This window comes from Syngnathus scovelli, chromosome 19, assembly GCF_024217435.2.
Source record: "Syngnathus scovelli strain Florida chromosome 19, RoL_Ssco_1.2, whole genome shotgun sequence".
NCBI classification, from domain to species: domain Eukaryota; kingdom Metazoa; phylum Chordata; class Actinopteri; order Syngnathiformes; family Syngnathidae; genus Syngnathus; species Syngnathus scovelli.
The window spans coordinates 3,148,730-3,167,981 of record NC_090865.1 but is presented as its reverse complement, the minus strand read 5'-3'; the positions used below and the strand labels follow the sequence as shown (position 1 = coordinate 3,167,981).

The following is a 19,252-nucleotide window of genomic DNA, read 5'->3' as shown; positions in this document are numbered from 1 at the left end:
CTAACCCTAGCTCTAACCCTAACCTTAGCTTTAACCCTAACCCTAACCTTAGCTCTAACCCTAGCTCTAACCCTAACCCTAACCCTAACCCTAGCTCTAGCTCTAACCCTAGCTCTAACCCTAATCCTAGCTCTAACCCTAGCTCTAGCTCTATTCCTAACCATAACCCCAGCTCTAACCCTAACCCTAGCCTGAGCTCTAACCCTAACCCTAACTCTAGCTCTAACCCTAACCTTAACTCTAGCTCTAACCATAACCTTAGGTCTAGCCCTAACCCTAGCTCTAACCCTAACCCTAGCTCTAGCTCTAACCCTAACCCTAGCTCTAGCTCTAACCCTAGCTCTAGCTCTAGCTCTAACCCTAACCTCAGCTCTAACCCTAGTTCTAACCCTAGCTCTAACCGTAGCTCTAGCTCTAACCCTAACCCTAAGCCTAGCTCTAACCCTAAGCCTAGCTCTAACCCTAACCCTAGCTCTAACCCTAGCCCTAGCTCTAGCTCCAACCCTAACCCTAATCTTAGCTCTAAACCTAACCTTAGCTCTAGCCCTAACCCTAACCCTAGCTGTAGCTCTAACCCTAACCCTAAGGAGGTGTATGGTTATATGGGGCAGCACACGTGCAACTGTGTTGCAAATTTTCTAGAATAAAACATTGCGTTCCCACTGTGATTTGAACCCGGGTTGCTGGGGTGAGAGCTCAGCGCACTAACCACTACACTACGGAAGCCTCGCTCATACTGCATGGAATATATATGCTTTTTTGAAGTAGTACTTCCTGACTTTCCCGTTCGCGTATCGTAATCTTGATTTTAACAATTAAAGTCCTAATGAATGTGGGAGGAGCCCCATTTCAACCCCTTACACTGAGTGCCAAGCAGGGAAGAAATGGGTACCATTGTTATGATGGTCACTGGTATGACCCGGCTGGGGGTTTGAACCCCCAACCTCCCAAACTCAGGGCGGACACTCTCCTCTTAGGCCACTGAGCTGGTAAACACTTGTATAGTAGTATAACACTTGTAGTCGTTTTTAAATAACGTGTATGCATATATACGCCTAAATGTTGTTATCCAATATATCTACTGCAATTTCACATTAGATTGCTGGTTTGAAATGTACTTTCATTATTATTATTTTAATAAACATTAAAACCTGTTAAATCTTGTCTGGTGTTTTATTCCTTGGTCTTTTTTTATCTTCGTTTTACATTGTGTAATATGAGTTGGTGTCCCCTAAAATAAAGAGCAAGTAGTTAAATACACATTCTTGACACGTACAAAAAAATGCATAAAGTTATTAGGCACACCTGAAAATGGGGGTGTACCTCATGGAGTGTCCGTATGACGTCACAGATCAACCAGCCAATCAGGAGGTGGGGGTGAGGGCGGGTGTGGCACTTCTCACTTAAACCAGGGGTGTCGACCTCCAGTCCTCGAGGGGCCGCGTTCCAATATGTTTTCCAAGTTACCCTCGTTAAACAACACACAACCGATTCTAAAGATTCAGTTCACTTAAAACTGGAATGCACATCACTAGTACAAAACCATGCAAGCAACTACAAGATGACTGTCGAAATAGCCGAATGGTTAGTGAATCGGGCTCTTGCTCGATAAGAACTAGGTTCGATCCCAGGTGCAGCAAAATACCTTGTGCTTTTTTTAACCCTTTATTTCTTCTTTTTTTTTTACCTCGTGTAGTGTACCTCTTGAAGTGTCCATGAGGTGTACATACACATATTGTCATATTAAGCAGTTACCCAAATGTTTTTTGTTTTAATTGGCGAATATAAAAACAAGGAATAAAACACCAGACAAGTTTTCACATAAATGTTTATTAAAAATAATAATATTAAAATGTGAAATTGCAGTAGATATATTGGATAACAATATTTAGGCGTATATATGCATACACATTATTTAAAAACTACTACAAGTGTTATAAAATCAAGATTACCCAAAGAGAAGCAACAACGGGGAGGTTCGTTGTTGCATAACGGCGCATCCCTTCATGCAATAAAGTTAGCCGTTAGCTTGGAGAAAACGTGCATCAAAGAAGTGGGGTTCAGTGAGTGGTTCTTTCTTTCCTTAGCATATCGTAAATCGACATTCTGCCTTACATAGTCCACGCCAGGAGGGAGACGCAACACGTTCACTGACTGATCCGTTGATGCACGGGAAGGAAGGCAGTTCACCCATTGACTCGTTCGCGAACGGGAAAGTCAGGATTCGTCCCCTCAATGATCCGTTCTTGCGATGAACTGGACATGCAAATCACTCACTCAATGACTCGTTCACTCACAGATCCGTTCAATTGTGAACGGGAAATGCAATTCATGACTCGTTCGTGAACGGGACGTTACGTCATCTTCTTCTTCGTTCTGTTTTATGGCGAGGTGGCACCAGCTTCAATGCGCATTACCGACACCTACTGGGTTTCAAAGTAGGGTGTAAGCTAGGGTCTCATACTAGAGTTAGGGTTTCAAAGTAGGGTTTAAAGCTAGGGTTAGGGCTTCAAAGTAGGGTTTTATACTACAGTTAGGGTTTCAAAGTAGGGTTTAAAGCTAGGCTTGGGGTCTCAAAGTAGGGTTTCATACGAGATTTAGGGTTTCAAAGTAGGGTTTAAAGCTAGGCTTGGGGTCTCAAAATAGGGTTTCATACGAGAGTTAGGGTTTCAAAGTAGGGTTTAAAGATAGGGTTAGGGCTTCAAAGTAGGGTTTTATACTGGAGTTAGGGTTTCAAAGTAGGTTTTAAAGCTAGGCTTGGGGTCTCAAAGTAGGGTTTCATACAAGATTTAGGGTTTCAAAGTAGGGTTTAAAGCTAGGGTTAGGGCTTCAGAGTAGGGTTTTATACTAGAGTTAGGGTTTCAAAGTAGGGTTTAAAGCTAGGGTTAGGGCTTCAAAGTAGGGTTTTATAGTAGAGTTAGGATTTCAAAGTAGGGTTTAAAGCTAGGCTTGGGGTCTCAAAGTAGGGTTTCATACAAGATTTAGGGTTTCAAAGTAGGGTTTCACACGAGAGTTAGGGTTTCAAAGTAGGGTTTAAAGCTAAGGTTAGGGCTTCAAAGGAGGGTCTTATACTAGAGTTAGGGTTTCAAAGTAGGGTTTAAAGCTAGGCTCAGGGCTTCCAAGTAGGGTTTCATACTAGAGTTAGGGTTTCAAAGTAGGGTTTAAAGCTAGGCTTGGGGTCTCAAAGTAGGGTTTCATACGAGATTTAGGGTTTCAAAGTAGGGTTTAAAGCTAGGCTTGGGGTCTCAAAATAGGGTTTCATACGAGAGTTAGGGTTTCAAAGTAGGGTTTAAAGCTAGGGTTAGGGCTTCAAAGTAGGGTTTTATACTGGAGTTAGGGTTTCAAAGTAGGTTTTAAAGCTAGGCTTGGGGTCTCAAAGTAGGGTTTCACAAGATTTAGGGTTTCAAAGTAGGGTTTAAAGCTAGGGTTAGGGCTTCAGAGTAGGGTTTTATACTAGAGTTAGGGTTTCAAAGTAGGGTTTAAAGCTAGGGTTAGGGCTTCAAAGTAGGGTTTTATACTAGAGTTAGGATTTCAAAGTAGGGTTTAAAGCTAGGCTTGGGGTCTCAAAGTAGGGTTTCATACAAGATTTAGGGTTTCAAAGTAGGGTTTCACACGAGAGTTAGGGTTTCAAAGTAGGGTTTAAAGCTAAGGTTAGGGCTTCAAAGGAGGGTTTTATACTAGAGTTAGGGTTTCAAAGTAGGGTTTAAAGCTAGGCTCAGGGCTTCCAAGTAGGGTTTTATACTAGAGTTAGGGTTTCAAAGTAGGGTTTAAAGCTAGGCTTGGGGTCTCAAAGTAGGGTTTCATACGAGATTTAGGGTTTCAAAGTAGGGTTTAAAGCTAGGCTTGGGGTCTCAAAATAGGGTTTCATACGAGAGTTAGGGTTTCAAAGTAGGGTTTAAAGCTAGGGTTAGGGCTTCAAAGTAGGGTTTTATACTGGAGTTAGGGTTTCAAAGTAGGTTTTAAAGCTAGGCTTGGGGTCTCAAAGTAGGGTTTCACACGAGAGTTAGGGTTTCAAAGTAGGGTTTAAAGCTAAGGTTAGGGCTTCAAAGGAGGGTTTTATACTAGAGTTAGGGTTTCAAAGTAGGGTTTAAAGCTAGGCTCAGGGCTTCCAAGTAGGGTTTTATACTAGAGTTAGGGTTTCAAAGTAGGGTTTAAAGCTAGGCTTGGGGTCTCAAAGTAGGGTTTCATACGAGATTTAGGGTTTCAAAGTAGGGTTTAAAGCTAGGCTTGGGGTCTCAAAATAGGATTTCATACGAGAGTTAGGGTTTCAAAGTAGGGTTTAAAGCTAGGGTTAGGGCTTCAAAGTAGGGTTTTATACTAGAGTTAGGATTTCAAAGTAGGGTTTAAAGCTAGGCTTGGGCTCTCAAAGTAGGGTTTCATACAAGATTTAGGGTTTCAAAGTAGGGTTTAAAGCTAGGGTTAGGGCTTCAGAGTAGGGTTTTATACTAGAGTTAGGGTTTCAAAGTAGGGTTTAAAGCTAGGCTTGGGCTCTCAAAGTAGGGTTTCATACAAGATTTAGGGTTTCAAAGTAGGGTTTAAAGCTAGGGTTAGGGCTTCAGAGTAGGGTTTTATACTAGAGTTAGGGTTTCAAAGTAGGGTTTAAAGCTAGGGTTAGGGCTTCAGAGTAGGGTTTTATACTAGAGTTAGGATTTCAAAGTAGGGTTTAAAGCTAGGCTTGGGGTCTCAAAGTAGGGTTTCATACAAGATTTAGGGTTTCAAAGTAGGGTTTAAAGCTAGGCTCAGGGCTTCCAAGTAGGGTTTTATACTAGAGTTAGGGTTCCAAAGTAGGGTTTAAAGCTAGGCTTAGGGTCTCAAAGTAGGGTTTCATACGAGATTTAGGGTTTCAAAGTAGGGTTTAAAGCTAGGGTTAGGGCTTAAAAGTAGGGTTTTATACTAGAGTTAGGATTTCAAAGTAGGGTTTAAAGCTAGGCTTGGGGTCTCAAAGTAGGGTTTCATACAAGATTTAGGGTTTCAAAGTAGGGTTTAAAGCTAGGGTTAGGGCTTTAGAGTAGGGTTTTATACTAGAGTTAGGGTTTCAAAGTAGGGTTTAAAGCTAGGTTTAGGGCTTCAAAGTAGGGTTTTATACTAGAGTTAGGGTTTCAAAGTAGGGTTTAAAGCTAGGCTTGGGGTCTCAAAGTAGGGTTTTATACTAGAGCTAGGGTTTCAAAGTAGGGTTTAAAGCTAGGGTTAGGGCTTCAAAGTAGGGTTTCATACTAGAGTTAGGGTTTCAAAGTAGGGTTTAAAGCTAGGCTTGGGGTCTCAAAGTAGGGTTTTATACTAGAGCTAGGGTTTTAAAGTAGGGTTTAAAGCTAGGGTTAGGGCTTCAAAGTAGGGTTTTATACTAGAGTTAGGATTTCAAAGTAGGGTTTAAAGCTAGGCTTGGGGTCTCAAAGTAGGGTTTCATACAAGATTTAGGGTTTCAAAGTAGGGTTTAAAGCTAGGCTCAGGGCTTCCAAGTAGGGTTTTATACTAGAGTTAGGGTTCCAAAGTAGGGTTTAAAGCTAGGCTTAGGGTCTTAAAGTAGGGTTTCATACGAGATTTAGGGTTTCAAAGTAGGGTTTAAAGCTAGGGTTAGGGCTTAAAAGTAGGGTTTTATACTAGAGTTAGGATTTCAAAGTAGGGTTTAAAGCTAGGCTTGGGGTCTCAAAGTAGGGTTTCATACAAGATTTAGGGTTTCAAAGTAGGGTTTAAAGCTAGGGTTAGGGCTTTAGAGTAGGGTTTTATACTAGAGTTAGGGTTTCAAAGTAGGGTTTAAAGCTAGGTTTAGGGCTTCAAAGTAGGGTTTTATACTAGAGTTAGGGTTTCAAAGTAGGGTTTAAAGCTAGGCTTGGGGTCTCAAAGTAGGGTTTTATACTAGAGCTAGGGTTTCAAAGTAGGGTTTAAAGCTAGGGTTAGGGCTTCAAAGTAGGGTTTCATACTAGAGTTAGGGTTTCAAAGTAGGGTTTAAAGCTAGGCTTGGGGTCTCAAAGTAGGGTTTTATACTAGAGCTAGGGTTTTAAAGTAGGGTTTAAAGCTAGGGTTAGGGCTTCAAAGTAGGGTTTTATACTAGAGTTAGGATTTCAAAGTAGGGTTTAAAGCTAGGCTTGGGGTCTCAAAGTAGGGTTTCATACAAGATTTAGGGTTTCAAAGTAGGGTTTAAAGCTAGGCTCAGGGCTTCCAAGTAGGGTTTTATACTAGAGTTAGGGTTCCAAAGTAGGGTTTAAAGCTAGGCTTAGGGTCTCAAAGTAGGGTTTCATACGAGATTTAGGGTTTCAAAGTAGGGTTTAAAGCTAGGGTTAGGGCTTAAAAGTAGGGTTTTATACTAGAGTTAGGATTTCAAAGTAGGGTTTAAAGCTAGGCTTGGGGTCTCAAAGTAGGGTTTCATACAAGATTTAGGGTTTCAAAGTAGGGTTTAAAGCTAGGGTTAGGGCTTTAGAGTAGGGTTTTATACTAGAGTTAGGGTTTCAAAGTAGGGTTTAAAGCTAGGTTTAGGGCTTCAAAGTAGGGTTTTATACTAGAGTTAGGGTTTCAAAGTAGGGTTTAAAGCTAGGCTTGGGGTCTCAAAGTAGGGTTTTATACTAGAGCTAGGGTTTCAAAGTAGGGTTTAAAGCTAGGGTTAGGGCTTCAAAGTAGGGTTTCATACTAGAGTTAGGGTTTCAAAGTAGGGTTTAAAGCTAGGCTTGGGGTCTCAAAGTAGGGTTTTATACTAGAGCTAGGGTTTTAAAGTAGGGTTTAAAGCTAGGGTTAGGGCTTCAAAGTAGGGTTTTATACTAGAGTTAGGATTTCAAAGTAGGGTTTAAAGCTAGGCTTGGGGTCTCAAAGTAGGGTTTCATACAAGATTTAGGGTTTCAAAGTAGGGTTTAAAGCTAGGCTCAGGGCTTCCAAGTAGGGTTTTATACTAGAGTTAGGGTTCCAAAGTAGGGTTTAAAGCTAGGCTTAGGGTCTCAAAGTAGGGTTTCATACGGGATTTAGGGTTTCAAAGTAGGGTTTAAAGCTAGGGTTAGGGCTTAAAAGTAGGGTTTTATACTAGAGTTAGGATTTCAAAGTAGGGTTTAAAGCTAGGCTTGGGGTCTCAAAGTAGGGTTTCATACAAGATTTAGGGTTTCAAAGTAGGGTTTAAAGCTAGGGTTAGGGCTTTAGAGTAGGGTTTTATACTAGAGTTAGGGTTTCAAAGTAGGGTTTAAAGCTAGGGTTAGGGCTTCAAAGTAGGGTTTTATACTAGAGTTAGGGTTTCAAAGTAGGGTTTAAAGCTAGGCTTGGGGTCTCAAAGTAGGGTTTTATACTAGAGCTAGGGTTTCAAAGTAGGGTTTAAAGCTAGGGTTAGGGCTTCAAAGTAGGGTTTCATACTAGAGTTAGGGTTTCAAAGTAGGGTTTAAAGCTAGGCTTGGGGTCTCAAAGTAGGGTTTTATACTAGAGCTAGGGTTTTAAAGTAGGGTTTAAAGCTAGGGTTAGGGCTTCAAAGTAGGGTTTTATACTAGAGTTAGGATTTCAAAGTAGGGTTTAAAGCTAGGCTTGGGGTCTCAAAGTAGGGTTTCATACAAGATTTAGGGTTTCAAAGTAGGGTTTAAAGCTAGGCTCAGGGCTTCCAAGTAGGGTTTTATACTAGAGTTAGGGTTCCAAAGTAGGGTTTAAAGCTAGGCTTAGGGTCTCAAAGTAGGGTTTCATACGAGATTTAGGGTTTCAAAGTAGGGTTTAAAGCTAGGCTTGGGGTCTCAAAATAGGGTTTCATACGAGAGTTAGGGTTTCAAAGTAGGGTTTAAAGATAGGGTTAGGGCTTCAAAGTAGGGTTTTATAGTGGAGTTAGGGTTTCAAAGTAGGGTTTAAAGCTAGGCTTGGGGTCTCAAAGTAGGGTTTCACACGAGAGTTAGGGTTTCAAAGTAGGGTTTAAAGCTAGGGTTATGGCTTCAAAGTAGGGTTTTATACTAGAGTTAGGGTTTCAAAGTAGGGTTTAAAGCTAGGCTTGGGGTCTCAAAGTAGGGTTTCATACTCGAGTTAGGGTTTCAAAGTAGGGTTTAAAGCTAGGGTTAGGGCTTCAAAGTAGGGTTTTATACTAGAGTTAGGGTTTCAAAGTAGGGTTTAAAGCTAGGCTTGGGGTCTCAAAGTAGGGTTTCATACAAGATTTAGGGTTTCAAAGTAGGGTTTAAAGCTAGGCTCAGGGCTTCCAAGTAGGATTTTATACTAGAGTTAGGGTTCCAAATTAGGGTTTAAAGCTAGGCTTAGGGTCTCAAAGTAGGGTTTTATAGTAGAGTTGGGGTTTCAAAGTAGGGTTTAAAGCTAGGCTTGGGGTCTCAAAGTAGGGTTTTATACTAGAGTTAGGGTTTCAAATTAGGATTTAAAGCTAGGATTAGGGCTTCAAAGTAGGGTTTTATACTGGAGTTAGGATTTCAAAGTAGGGTTTAAAGCTAGGCTTGGGGTCTCAAAGTAGGGTTTCATACGAGAGTTAGGGTTTCAAAGTAGGGTTTAAAGCTAGGCTCAGGGCTTCCAAGTAGGGTTTTATACTAGAGTTAGGGTTTCAAAGTAGGGTTTAAAGCTAGGCTTGGGGTCTCAAAGTAGGGTTTCATACTCGAGTTAGGGTTTCAAAGTAGGGTTTAAAGCTAGGGTTAGGGCTTCAAAGTAGGGTTTTATACTAGAGTTAGGGTTTCAAAGTAGGGTTTAAAGCTAGGCTTGGGGTCTCAAAGTAGGGTTTCATACGAGATTTAGGGTTTCAAAGTAGGGTTTAAAGCTAGGTTTAGGGTTTCAGAGTAGGGTTTTATACTAGTGTTAGGGTTTCAAAGTAGGGTTTAAAGCTAGGCTTGGGGTCTCAAAGTAGCGTTTCATACGAGATGATGCACAATTTGTCTTCGCAGGCAACATAAAATGATGTGGCTAGTTATATCTGGCTTGAGTTTCATACCTGTGCTTTAGAAGTTACAAAGTATAAAACTAATCTGACAGCAGTTCAAGCTTTTTTTATGGGTGTGCATTGAACCTCCTAATAGCGTGCAGGTGTACCTCATTTGTGACTTGACTTTTAAAAGTTTTTGTTTTGTCAGTGTCAATCTGAAGCTAATAGTGTGTTTTTGTAAACAAACCAGGCAACCAAGGCAACGTGCTTTACCTGCTCGCGTGCAGCTAAAACCAGTTCCACTCTTGACATTTTCCTCCTCTTTGTCACCACAGCAATGACGTTTGTCAATTATATCTGTTGGATACAAAGAGAAATACATTTTTAAAAAAAGTCAATAGTTTGATGGACATTTCTCTTTGCATCCATGTTGTCATTTGTTTGGGGTTGGTCGCATGAGGGTTACTCGGATAATAATCAGCATCCGGTGTGCCATCTGATATACGAAGACTGTGAAATCCATCAGGAATGACCAAATAGGGGGATTCGTCATATAGAAAGCAAACAAAAACACCCTCATCTTCAGTGTATTATTTCCACTGAATAACTGATTGGGTCTGACTCACCTGCAAGGAATGCTTGTCTTCAGGTTAGAGATGCAATGATGACGAAAGTGTCCTGTCAGGGTCGCAATGTTGGGTAAACTATTCATTCCCAAATAAGGATATGAATGTACCTGAAAACCACATGTTTCCTGGTTTTGGCAAAGGAGCCAATCACAGCAGGGGGTGAGGGCAGTATCACCTTTCTCATGCATGATGTCACCATTTTTTTTTTTGTCCATCTTGGTTGAATAATTTCCTCTTCTACATCCTCCTGACGTTGGTTTGAGGGGCACAATGCTTTTTCCTTTTTTGGCTTGTGAGTCAATCACAATTACAATAAATGAAAACTTACAGATCTGGTTTGCAACCATTAAAACTGCATTCAATAGTGTATGCTTTACCTTTTGATAGCTAAACTGCCAATAAAAACAAGCATTTCCCCTGTTGGAACTAACTAATTTGATGTTGCATGACGTTGCAGTTTCCACAACAACCACAAGACGGCGACATAACAATACAATTCGTTCTTTAAGTCCATTTCTGGTTCTGTTCTGTAGCAAATATGCCTTAATTGTTTTGTGTGTCTGTGTTTTTAAGCTCACAGTAACAAATCAATTCATTTTTTTATATCTTTCTATTATTCAATGACACATTTATTGAATCATTTAATGTTTCATTTATTTGATTCATTTAAAAATACAACTGCCTCCAAGCTCTTTATCTGCCCTCATCTTCACACTTTCTTGCAAACGCTTGATGCATCCGGTGGCCTGACATTCTTTACTCAGGCTGCCTTTTAATTGTCTGCATGCGTCCCCCCCCTGCAGCCCCTGTCTTGGATGTTTGCTCTGTGACAGGCCTTCTCCCTGACGCGTGGATGGAGCTGTCCTCCAGGGGTCAGGGAGCAGCGGGGTCAGGGGTTAACACCACCGGCGGCACTTTAACAACAAATAAGTCTCTCTTCGGCCCTATAAATCCCATCACACCCTAGAAACAACTAATGTGCTTTCTCACTTCATTTATTTGAAGCTAAGGTTGTATATATGTCATCTTTAGGGGTATAAATCACATCTCCTAATTGCCACCAGGGGCTCGGCGTCTATTCAGTGTGCAGACAGTAAAATGCAAGCAATCTGGTAAAACCCATTGAGCTAATGGGGGTGAGGATCAGTCGGCTGATCCCCTTGCCGGATCAAATGTTTGCTATGTGTTAACAGCAATCTTCTGCCTGTGGGATCAGGATGTGTGTTTGTGTGACTAATGGTGTAGAGAACACCCCTGATGATATGTTCTTCAATGGAGGGGTTAACAGGTTTGACCCTGACACCCCCCCCCCCCTAAACACAGAAAGACACGTCATTAGGTACACATAGATGATATAATGTGATTTAAGAATTCCCTATAAAATTCTGCATCAGGGTTTCTAATCATTTGCATCCTCCAGCTAGCAAAATACAACCACAACAATAAACATGCTTTTAACTTTCATATCTAGAAGTACTCTGGACTTTGGTTTAGGTCCACTGAAATAGCTGTTTTCAAGCATACATGTCAAAATTAAAAAAATGTTTCTGATGCAGGTTTAGTAGCAAACAACGCATAAGAGCTTAATCGCGTGCAATGAGCGCTCTCTACTTGTAAGGACTGGAACTGGATCTCATAACAAGGCAATTATTTTAAATTCCGCCAGAGGGCAGTATTGCTATAGGAAATTTGAAATAAACCAGATTGAGGAGCGTTTAGTTCATGTTATTTACGTACATTATACAGTACATTATTTTGGCCCGGCTAGCTAATTTAAAATTTTATTGGTAGTGTTAAGGCAAGCTGAGAAGGTTCTTCTATGTCCTCATTATTACATTACATAAAAAAAAAAAAAAAGTAAGTCACTTAATGTCTGCAGACTCAGGTTAATTACTGGAGTCCAGTATTTAAAGCAAACATGGTGAAGCAGTTATCTTTTATTTCTGTACTAGATGTCACTTTGTGAACCTGTCTGACTTCCCCAACCTCAATTTATTCTCCTCACCTTTTTCCATCACCTCCTTCTTGCGAAGCCCCCAGGTCTCCATCCCATCTATTCATTCTGATCTTCTAGCTTTGATGCATCCTTGTGATGCTGAATCAATTTTGGGGTATTTTTTTGTGCTCTCTCTCTCTTTGTTCCAGGAAGCGAGGATGACATCATGTTCTGAATCTGTAAATAAACATAGCAGCCCCGACTGAAAATCTGAGATGAAGAAAAATAAAATGAACAGAACATTTTGTTTGGGAGCTGAAAGATTATTATTAAGAGGCCACTTAAGAGAAACACTTTCTGAGTAATCAAAATTGTGTTTTTGTGCAGAGATAAATTGGTAGATAGATGGGAGCAAAGAGAAATGGAGGTCATGCTTGTCTGACACGTTAACATAGAAGACAACAAAACCACTAAAAGTGATTTGACGCTGATGGATTCCACTCTCCGCGTTAGTGTTTTAATGGTTGTAATGTAGGGCAAGGAAGTGGGTCAAACTTGGTCATATTAAAAAAGAATGAAATGAAAAAAGTCATATCAATAAAAAGAATATATTATATCAGTTTTATTTTGGATGAATGTTATCTGCATATTCATCTGCAGTTCTCAAACATGTAATTGGGAATTAGATGACAAACAGCATCACGAGACTTGACGCTGTTGAAATCCTTCATCAGTGGATAACAACAGTTCTTTTCATGGCAGTCAGTGTATCCGGGTCAGCTGGGCAGGAGATGCAGAATCCTGCAGCTGTGTGTGTGTGTACGTGTGTGTGAACATCTAGTCAAAGTAGTACAAAGTATCAGCAGTGTGTGTTTTTTTTGTGTGTGAGTTACCAAAGGCTTATTTACTGCTGTTGATTTGTTTTTGGCTTAAAAATGCATTGCAATTTATAAAGTACTTTTTTTTTTAACATCAATCATGTTTTTAGATGATTCTGTTGTTTTGAATAATAAATGTTTTCGCCCCCACTTTGATTCACTTTTCTGTCTGTTTTGCAGCAGAGCTGTCATCTTAATACCCAATAGTTTTCTGCAAAATGTGTTTGTTTGCATTTCGGCTGCCCACGTTCTTATCTCCACTGCTCCATCATGACTTGATTGCTGTGTTGTTGTTTTTTCCTCTACCGATTGTGCTCCTTTGGGAAAACAAACTTAGTTCTCATACAGCTGGGATAATGACAAGAGGATTTAACTAATTACTAAAAAATGTTTTATCCTAATCTGTAGTTATTTTAAAAAAAATACCACGTTTGAAGAGAAATATTTGGGATAAATAGACAAAGCTGTGAAAGTTGGAGCTGTTGTTTGTTGATATTTTTATTTTCCTCGTGAGGCATCTGATCCTCTTCCACCTGACACCTCATGATCAAGAGACATTTATCAGAAGATAGTTGCATAACATAACCTGACCCACAAAAGGATTATCTCCCAAATATAGTGGAAGGTTAATGCATGTTTATATATCTTAATACTTTGCATCTGGACGGCAGCCATTGGGAAACACCAAGTTTATTGGTTCGACCGTGCGTGCGCTGCAAGCTGACCTCAGTGCAACACAGTGCCGTCAGCATGAAGCAAGAGTCAGGGGGCGGGGCTACAAGTGTGCGCCCACTGGCTGCAAGAAGCGGATGCCCGAGAGCTTGCTCGCTCACAAGTGCGAATCTGGAACCCGAATGTGCGCTCCATTTGGGAGACTCGGGGATGACGCCAATATTCTTCACTGAAAGGGACATCGCTGAAAGCTCCAGATACTGTGGAGATCCACATCTTCAAACATGGAGAAGATATTTGAGCGCAATGTTTATATTGGAGTAGCGCGCATGAGGAGGATGACAACCGCATCTCGTCCGCATGGACAACGCGCTGTTGCATCTGTAAAAAGCAGCTCAAAGCTTCCACGAGAGTGACTTTCGTGTCTTCTGGGAGGAGGAAAAAGAAAAAAAACTCTTCATTGCTAGTTTGTGCTTTTGCAGACTGCGACACAGTTGGATTTAATATTCTACTATATTCTCAGGTGAGCGTTTTTGAGTGTTTTCTGTTGAGAATTGGAAATGTACATTTTTATTTTTATTTATTTGTGCCAAGCAAACTTCTCAAATCTTTGAATGGAGTTTGATGGTGCTATAGAGATGATGTCACAATAGCTTCAAGAATTACTTCTGGATGGTTTAAAACAACAAAATCCTTTTTTTTTCTTCCAAATTCTTAATAAACAATTTGATAGTGCAACAATTGTTATTATGCCAGTTGTCAGCGATCAACACAATACAAAGCTGAAGATTTTTTTTGTGTGGCTCTTTAACATCTTTGAGATGGATGACAAGTGTGGAAATCCATTGTTTGCAGTTTTCTAGAAAATGACAACTTTGCTTTGTCATGTCTGAAAAAGAATGTTCATCCAAGTGTGACAGAAAGCATTTTTCTTTTCCTCAGTTGCAGAATTGCAGATCATTTCTGATCCAGCTCAGACATCATCATGGGCACCGTACTTTCTCTGTCCCCCGTCTCACGCAAGTCAGGCTACTACGAAAACCGTCCCGGTTCGTTAAGCCACTACCCGAGCCTGAGCAGCCGATCTCTCAACAACCAGAAAGAGCGTGGCTTGAAAAGAGGCCAGTCCATCTTCCTCCCGGTGCTCACATGGAAACGTCTGGTGGCCTCCACCAAGAAGAAAGGGAACGCCAAGAAAGGCTCCAATGCACCACTTGGCCCGGTTGACCCTCTCAACAACAACAACAACATAAACATCTACCAAAAGGATCCCGTGCTTCACCTCAACTACGAGAATGTGAGGAAGTCTCTGTCGTGCGCTAACTTGAGCAGCTACGAGGTCCCGGTGGGACTCGGGCTGGGACTCGGTTACGGCCTGGGACTGGGCCACGGGTACGGCTACATGAAACCACAGCAGCTTTCTTCTGTGAAAAAAATCCCACAGGGGACCTTGTGCACGTCCCCTAAACGTGTCATCGTCCAAGCGTCCACCAGCGAGCTGCTTCGTTGCTTGGGGGAGTTCCTGTGCTGTCGCTGTTACCGCCTCAAGCATCTGTTACCATCCGACCCTGTTCTGTGGTTGCGGGCCGTGGATCGCTCGCTTCTGCTCCAGGGTTGGCAAGACCAGGCCTTCGTCACACCAGCTAACGTGGTCTTCGTCTACATGCTGTGTCGAGACGTGGTGGACGGGGATTTGGTAGCGTCGGAGCATGAGCTGCAGGCCATCCTGCTCACATGCCTCTACCTGTCCTACTCCTACATGGGTAACGAAATATCCTACCCGCTCAAGCCCTTCCTGGTTGAAGCGGGTAAGGAAGCCTTCTGGGACCGATGCCTCGCCATCATCAACGCCACGAGCTCGAAGATGCTGCGAATCAACGCGGACCCTCATTTTTTCACGCAAGTGTTTGCCGAACTCAAAAGCGAAGGGGGGTGTGCTCCGCAAGATTACAGTCGGGTTCTGGAGAGGTGAGAGGAGTCGATGAAGATGCAAGCATTTCACTCGTTCTGCTGCCATATGCCAATTCTTGGATGGAAATTTGAGATTGAAATTGGGGCAAAAAAATAATCTGCAATTTTGAATTCTCTCTTGCCACATCCTCATGCCCTACTCTTTTTTTTCTTAAAACAACAGCAACCATGAAAACTTTGAATACCATCTGTGATGTTTACCTCAAGAATCTTCTTGAGTTGACTTGAATTGCCGAGCCTTTTGCTCCACCTGTCCCAACAAAAGTCTTGCACAGCATGTGCGAGGCCTCCAGTTGTCTCAGCTGCCTCTCGGGATCCTTCAGCATCCTCACGTCCTTTTTTTTTTCATAAATCAACATGCACGGCTCAAACCGGAGTACGCCATCGTCACCGAGCACCGTGGCGGATTTCCAGCAACCTAAACATCCAAGCCGATTGGATTGACATTTTCATCAGAGACTGAATCATAAAATGCGGCACAGACAGTTTAATCTGACTAAATTGGATATTCCGAGACAATGCCGAGCCATCTCGCGACACCGGCAGAGTGATGGATAGGAACAGCTGCACGTCGGTACCACGCCAGTCCTGCTGTGTGCTTTTATGGGTCACCTGGCCTGAAGGGACAGTTGCCTATTTTTACTCAAATCAAATTTACCAGGGAGCTTTTCAGAGTAGTAGTAGTTTCATATCCCGCTTTAGCGCCGACGCATGTGAGCGGAAAGCGTGACCGACTTGTGCCGTGGCCAGCCGCCAGGGTCATCAGCTGTTTAGCCCGTCCTGCGTTCCCCTGCTTCTTGTGGCCGGGCCGCCGCAGCCCGGCTGCTAATTAGATTAGCAGATTACGACTCCCCAAATCTCTCAAGACCTCTGAACCCTTCTCGGCCACTCAATAACCCCCGCAGAGTCCGACTGCTAAATCCAAGCCGTGCTGGACGGCGAGCATTTAAATGCCCGGTCATGTGCTCTTTATTCAGAATAAAAGCGTGACACACGTGCACTGGTCAGAGTCCAATCTGGCGTCTAATGAGTGCGCCGTACATTTTCATCCATCATGCACAGGCTTCTTAAAACAGCGAGTTCATTAGTTCAATGTGAGTTATGCTCGCGATTTTTATCATTTTGATGCTTTTCAGTGTTATTCGTGCAACTCTACTTTGATCATTTATAAAAATGCAATGCCCGAGAAGCATCTTCATTCAGATCCTCCCCAAAAAAATTATATAGGCTAATTGCATCTTCTACTAAAATAAGTGCAGAGCAGTGACCCAGTATTTTTGCACAATATTCCAAAGTCATATAAAATTTGACCTTAACACATATAAACATCCCCTTAGTGGGTAATCCAGCGTTAATCCTCCCGCCCAATCAGATGGAGAGGGAGCGAGGGGGGGTCGGAATGCACTGAGATTTTGATGTCACACTCGCCGTGCAGTTTTTGACCTCGCGGCTCAGCCTTCAAATCCTCCTTTAACAAAGTGAAGGCCACATAGGTCCAAAGCTGCCTATTCCCAGCCCCGTTTGAGTGGAACCCGCCCGAGGGGGAGCTCGCATGAGTCACACCAGTCAAGCAGATAAGAGCGACGGCGTGATTCATAACCCGAAAGAGAGGCGCCTTTTCTTGGCCTTCAAATGGCAGCCATTTTGCTCTTATTGTTACTTCTGCACCCCCTCGCTCGCTTGCACAGATTTGACAAGGACACTTGTGTCTCATCTGGCCCCCCCTCCTCCCTGCCGCCCCGTGCTCAGCTGTTCATTAGATTTGACACCCCGACCCCGCCAGCTATCGTCAGGACAAGGAAGGGCAGAATTGTTGTCATATTTGTTTTTACTTAATGAGACTGGGGGATGAATTTAAAGGTTACATCCCCAATTTGAAATCAGAGCATGGAAATGAGCAACTGTCTCCTCTTTCAGTCCGTACCTGAGCAGGATCCGCTAGCTGCTCCTCCGATCCTTCCAAGCCAATTAACTGCCGTCTCAGCTGGAGTTGGAATTCACTTCATCCAATCAAAAGCCTCCTTAGAGATCGACTTGCAGGACAGGAAGCACACCATGTTTGTGGTCCCTCTTTGTGCATCACGAGGACTTGATGGTTGCTTGGACCTGAAATTGACATTTGTGTGTTATTTATCCTAAAAATGCAAATTCAGAGATGAAAAAAAAATGGCCGCACACAGTTAAACCCAAAGTAGGTCAGACTGTGGCCAAATGTAGTGTTCAAGTGGATGTTTACATAATCTCAAGGCTGGCAATTCCACTAGTTAGTGATATAAGACTGTAAATTGTGTTTGAGGTATTCATCAAGTATTTGCCTTTGTCATTGTTTTTTATCTTGAATAACTTTGACTTGAATTTTTTTTTGTGGGGCAGAAAATGAAAAAAAAAAAGTCATTCGAAAGGTCACCAAATAAAACAACTAGGGTATGAATAATAATGGTCACAAAAATGGTCCCAATTGGTTTTCTAAATGAGGAAATATTATTTAACTAACCATTTCCACTTTTAGCTGAACGTGATGAAAATGTGGAATAGTTTTGAGTTCGCACAACTCTGTGAGTTGTGTTAAATTATTGGACTGCTGCTGAAGGTTAGCTAGCATGATCGCCTTAACATGGTGACTGGTGTAAATAAAACGTTATGTAAAAACAAAATATGGCAAGTATGAAGAAAAAAAAAATAGAAGTGATAGTGATGTCCTGTCGTAGAACGCATGCTGGCCGGTAGTTTAGAAATGTACTGTATGCTTTTTTTTTATACATACTGAATTCTCATCTTAATATTTGTTGGCCATTTTAAAAAATCTTTTTTTTTAAGAAGCATGTCGTCAACATCCAATATGACTGCTCATACTTAGAAACACTGGAAACAAAAAGATTTCATAGGTTACAGCTATTAAAATAGAAACATGTGATTTCTTCAGGCAAAAAAAAAAAAACAAGTTATCAAATTGATCAATGGCTTTTACCATCAATGCAGCAGATGGTGACACAAAGATGGTCATTGTACTTGTGGTGTTTGTCTCCAACAGCTCCGGGGCAGCCTGCGTACACACAGATTGTTTCACAGTTACAGAAACGTTGGGCAGATGTTAAAACAAATATATAAATATAATATAACTGCTGAATTTCAATCTCCTCCTTTCAGCTTGGGCCCTCTGGGTTTCCATGGTTACCATCCTCGGTAACCTAAAACAAAGAAGCACATTAACTTGAATGAACTTTCATAAAAGTCACTAAAAGTGTGTGGCTAATAAAAAGAAAACTTGAAGACAATTTTTTTTTCTTTTTTCATGATGACAATGTTTACTATGTGGATTATTTAATAAAGTATGGAGCTGAAGTACAACTGCAGTGTCAATATTTTTTTGTTTTTCAACACAAGTGAACTAAAACGGCCTCTGTCTACATTTAAGCTAATTTGTTTGCTAATGAATTCATACGAGACAAACCTTGGGCACTTCTGTTCCGCGCTTGCTTTGGGGAGGCCTCGGTTGCTCTTCACTGACTTTTACGAGCCTGCTGGGATCACGCATTTTGCAAACACACTCTGTCAATGCTTCCTAGAAAAGGATTAGGGTTCGCAAGACCTGGTAGCCAGATGTACCGTTCAATGCCTGTTTATGTCTCGCTGTTTGAATCCAATTTCATCTTTTATGCCTAACGTAACAAACTTCCAATTGTTTTGTGCTCAAGCAACCAGTTCCACCAATTCAACTTCAAACAACTACTCATTGGTCACACATGACCCGCACAATTAATCCACCGGAAATCCTGTCGGCAGAATTAATTTGAGTTTGAGGGAAAGGTCATGAGAAAACTTGAGGTCAAAATAAAAATAAAGAACAAATAATAGTAAATAATAAATAACAGATTAAAATAAATGAGAAATTAAAACAGGACATTTTATATGTTTTTTTTTTTATTAACAAAAATATTTTTCCAATTTTACTTTTAGATATATCCTTATTTTTCATTCAGTATAATAAATTTAAAGCGGAGCTTCTCAGGTTATCTGAAATGTTGCACCAGCTGGATGTGGAAAAAACGCAGCTCCTAATTCCCTAAATGGGCATTTAAATATCCAAGTTAGAACTCTTTGTCAAATTTGTCCAGATTAGTAAGCATCCAGTCTGGTGGCATGTTGGTTTAGATGGAGCCGAGCGAATAGCAATCTGCCCCTCATGTTACTGTAATCTCCAACATGTGACCTCCCCTCCAGTCTGATAATGGAGAGATGCATGAAAGAAAAAAACCCTGCTGGGCTCTTCAGAGCAGTGCTGGGTCTGCCCTGAGAGGATTTAGGGGCAAAAAACACAGCTCTGGGACACATATTATGCTAAATCCTCTCCAACTCATTACGA

The 19,252-nt window shown here is 41.6% G+C and overlaps 1 protein-coding gene and 1 long non-coding RNA gene across 2 annotated transcripts; one reads left to right on the top strand and one right to left on the bottom strand.

Annotated features, from left to right (window-relative positions):
• Positions 1-1,814: 1,814 nt before the first annotated feature.
• Positions 1,815-18,334, bottom strand: LOC125987356 (uncharacterized). The gene is made up of 4 exons (XR_011085888.1): positions 17,858-18,334; positions 15,091-16,995; positions 9,077-11,605; positions 1,815-2,256 (listed from the first exon to the last, which is right to left on the bottom strand). It is a non-coding gene; the product is annotated as an uncharacterized lncRNA (long non-coding RNA).
• On the top strand, positions 13,033-18,235 carry si:dkeyp-92c9.2 (uncharacterized protein LOC571482 homolog). Its single transcript, XM_049751673.2, has 2 exons — positions 13,033-13,441; positions 13,861-18,235. Exon 2 carries the CDS (start codon positions 13,904-13,906, stop codon positions 14,888-14,890), a length of 987 nt encoding a protein of 328 aa, XP_049607630.1. The 5' UTR covers positions 13,033-13,441; positions 13,861-13,903; the 3' UTR covers positions 14,891-18,235.
• Positions 18,335-19,252: the final 918 nt, after the last annotated feature.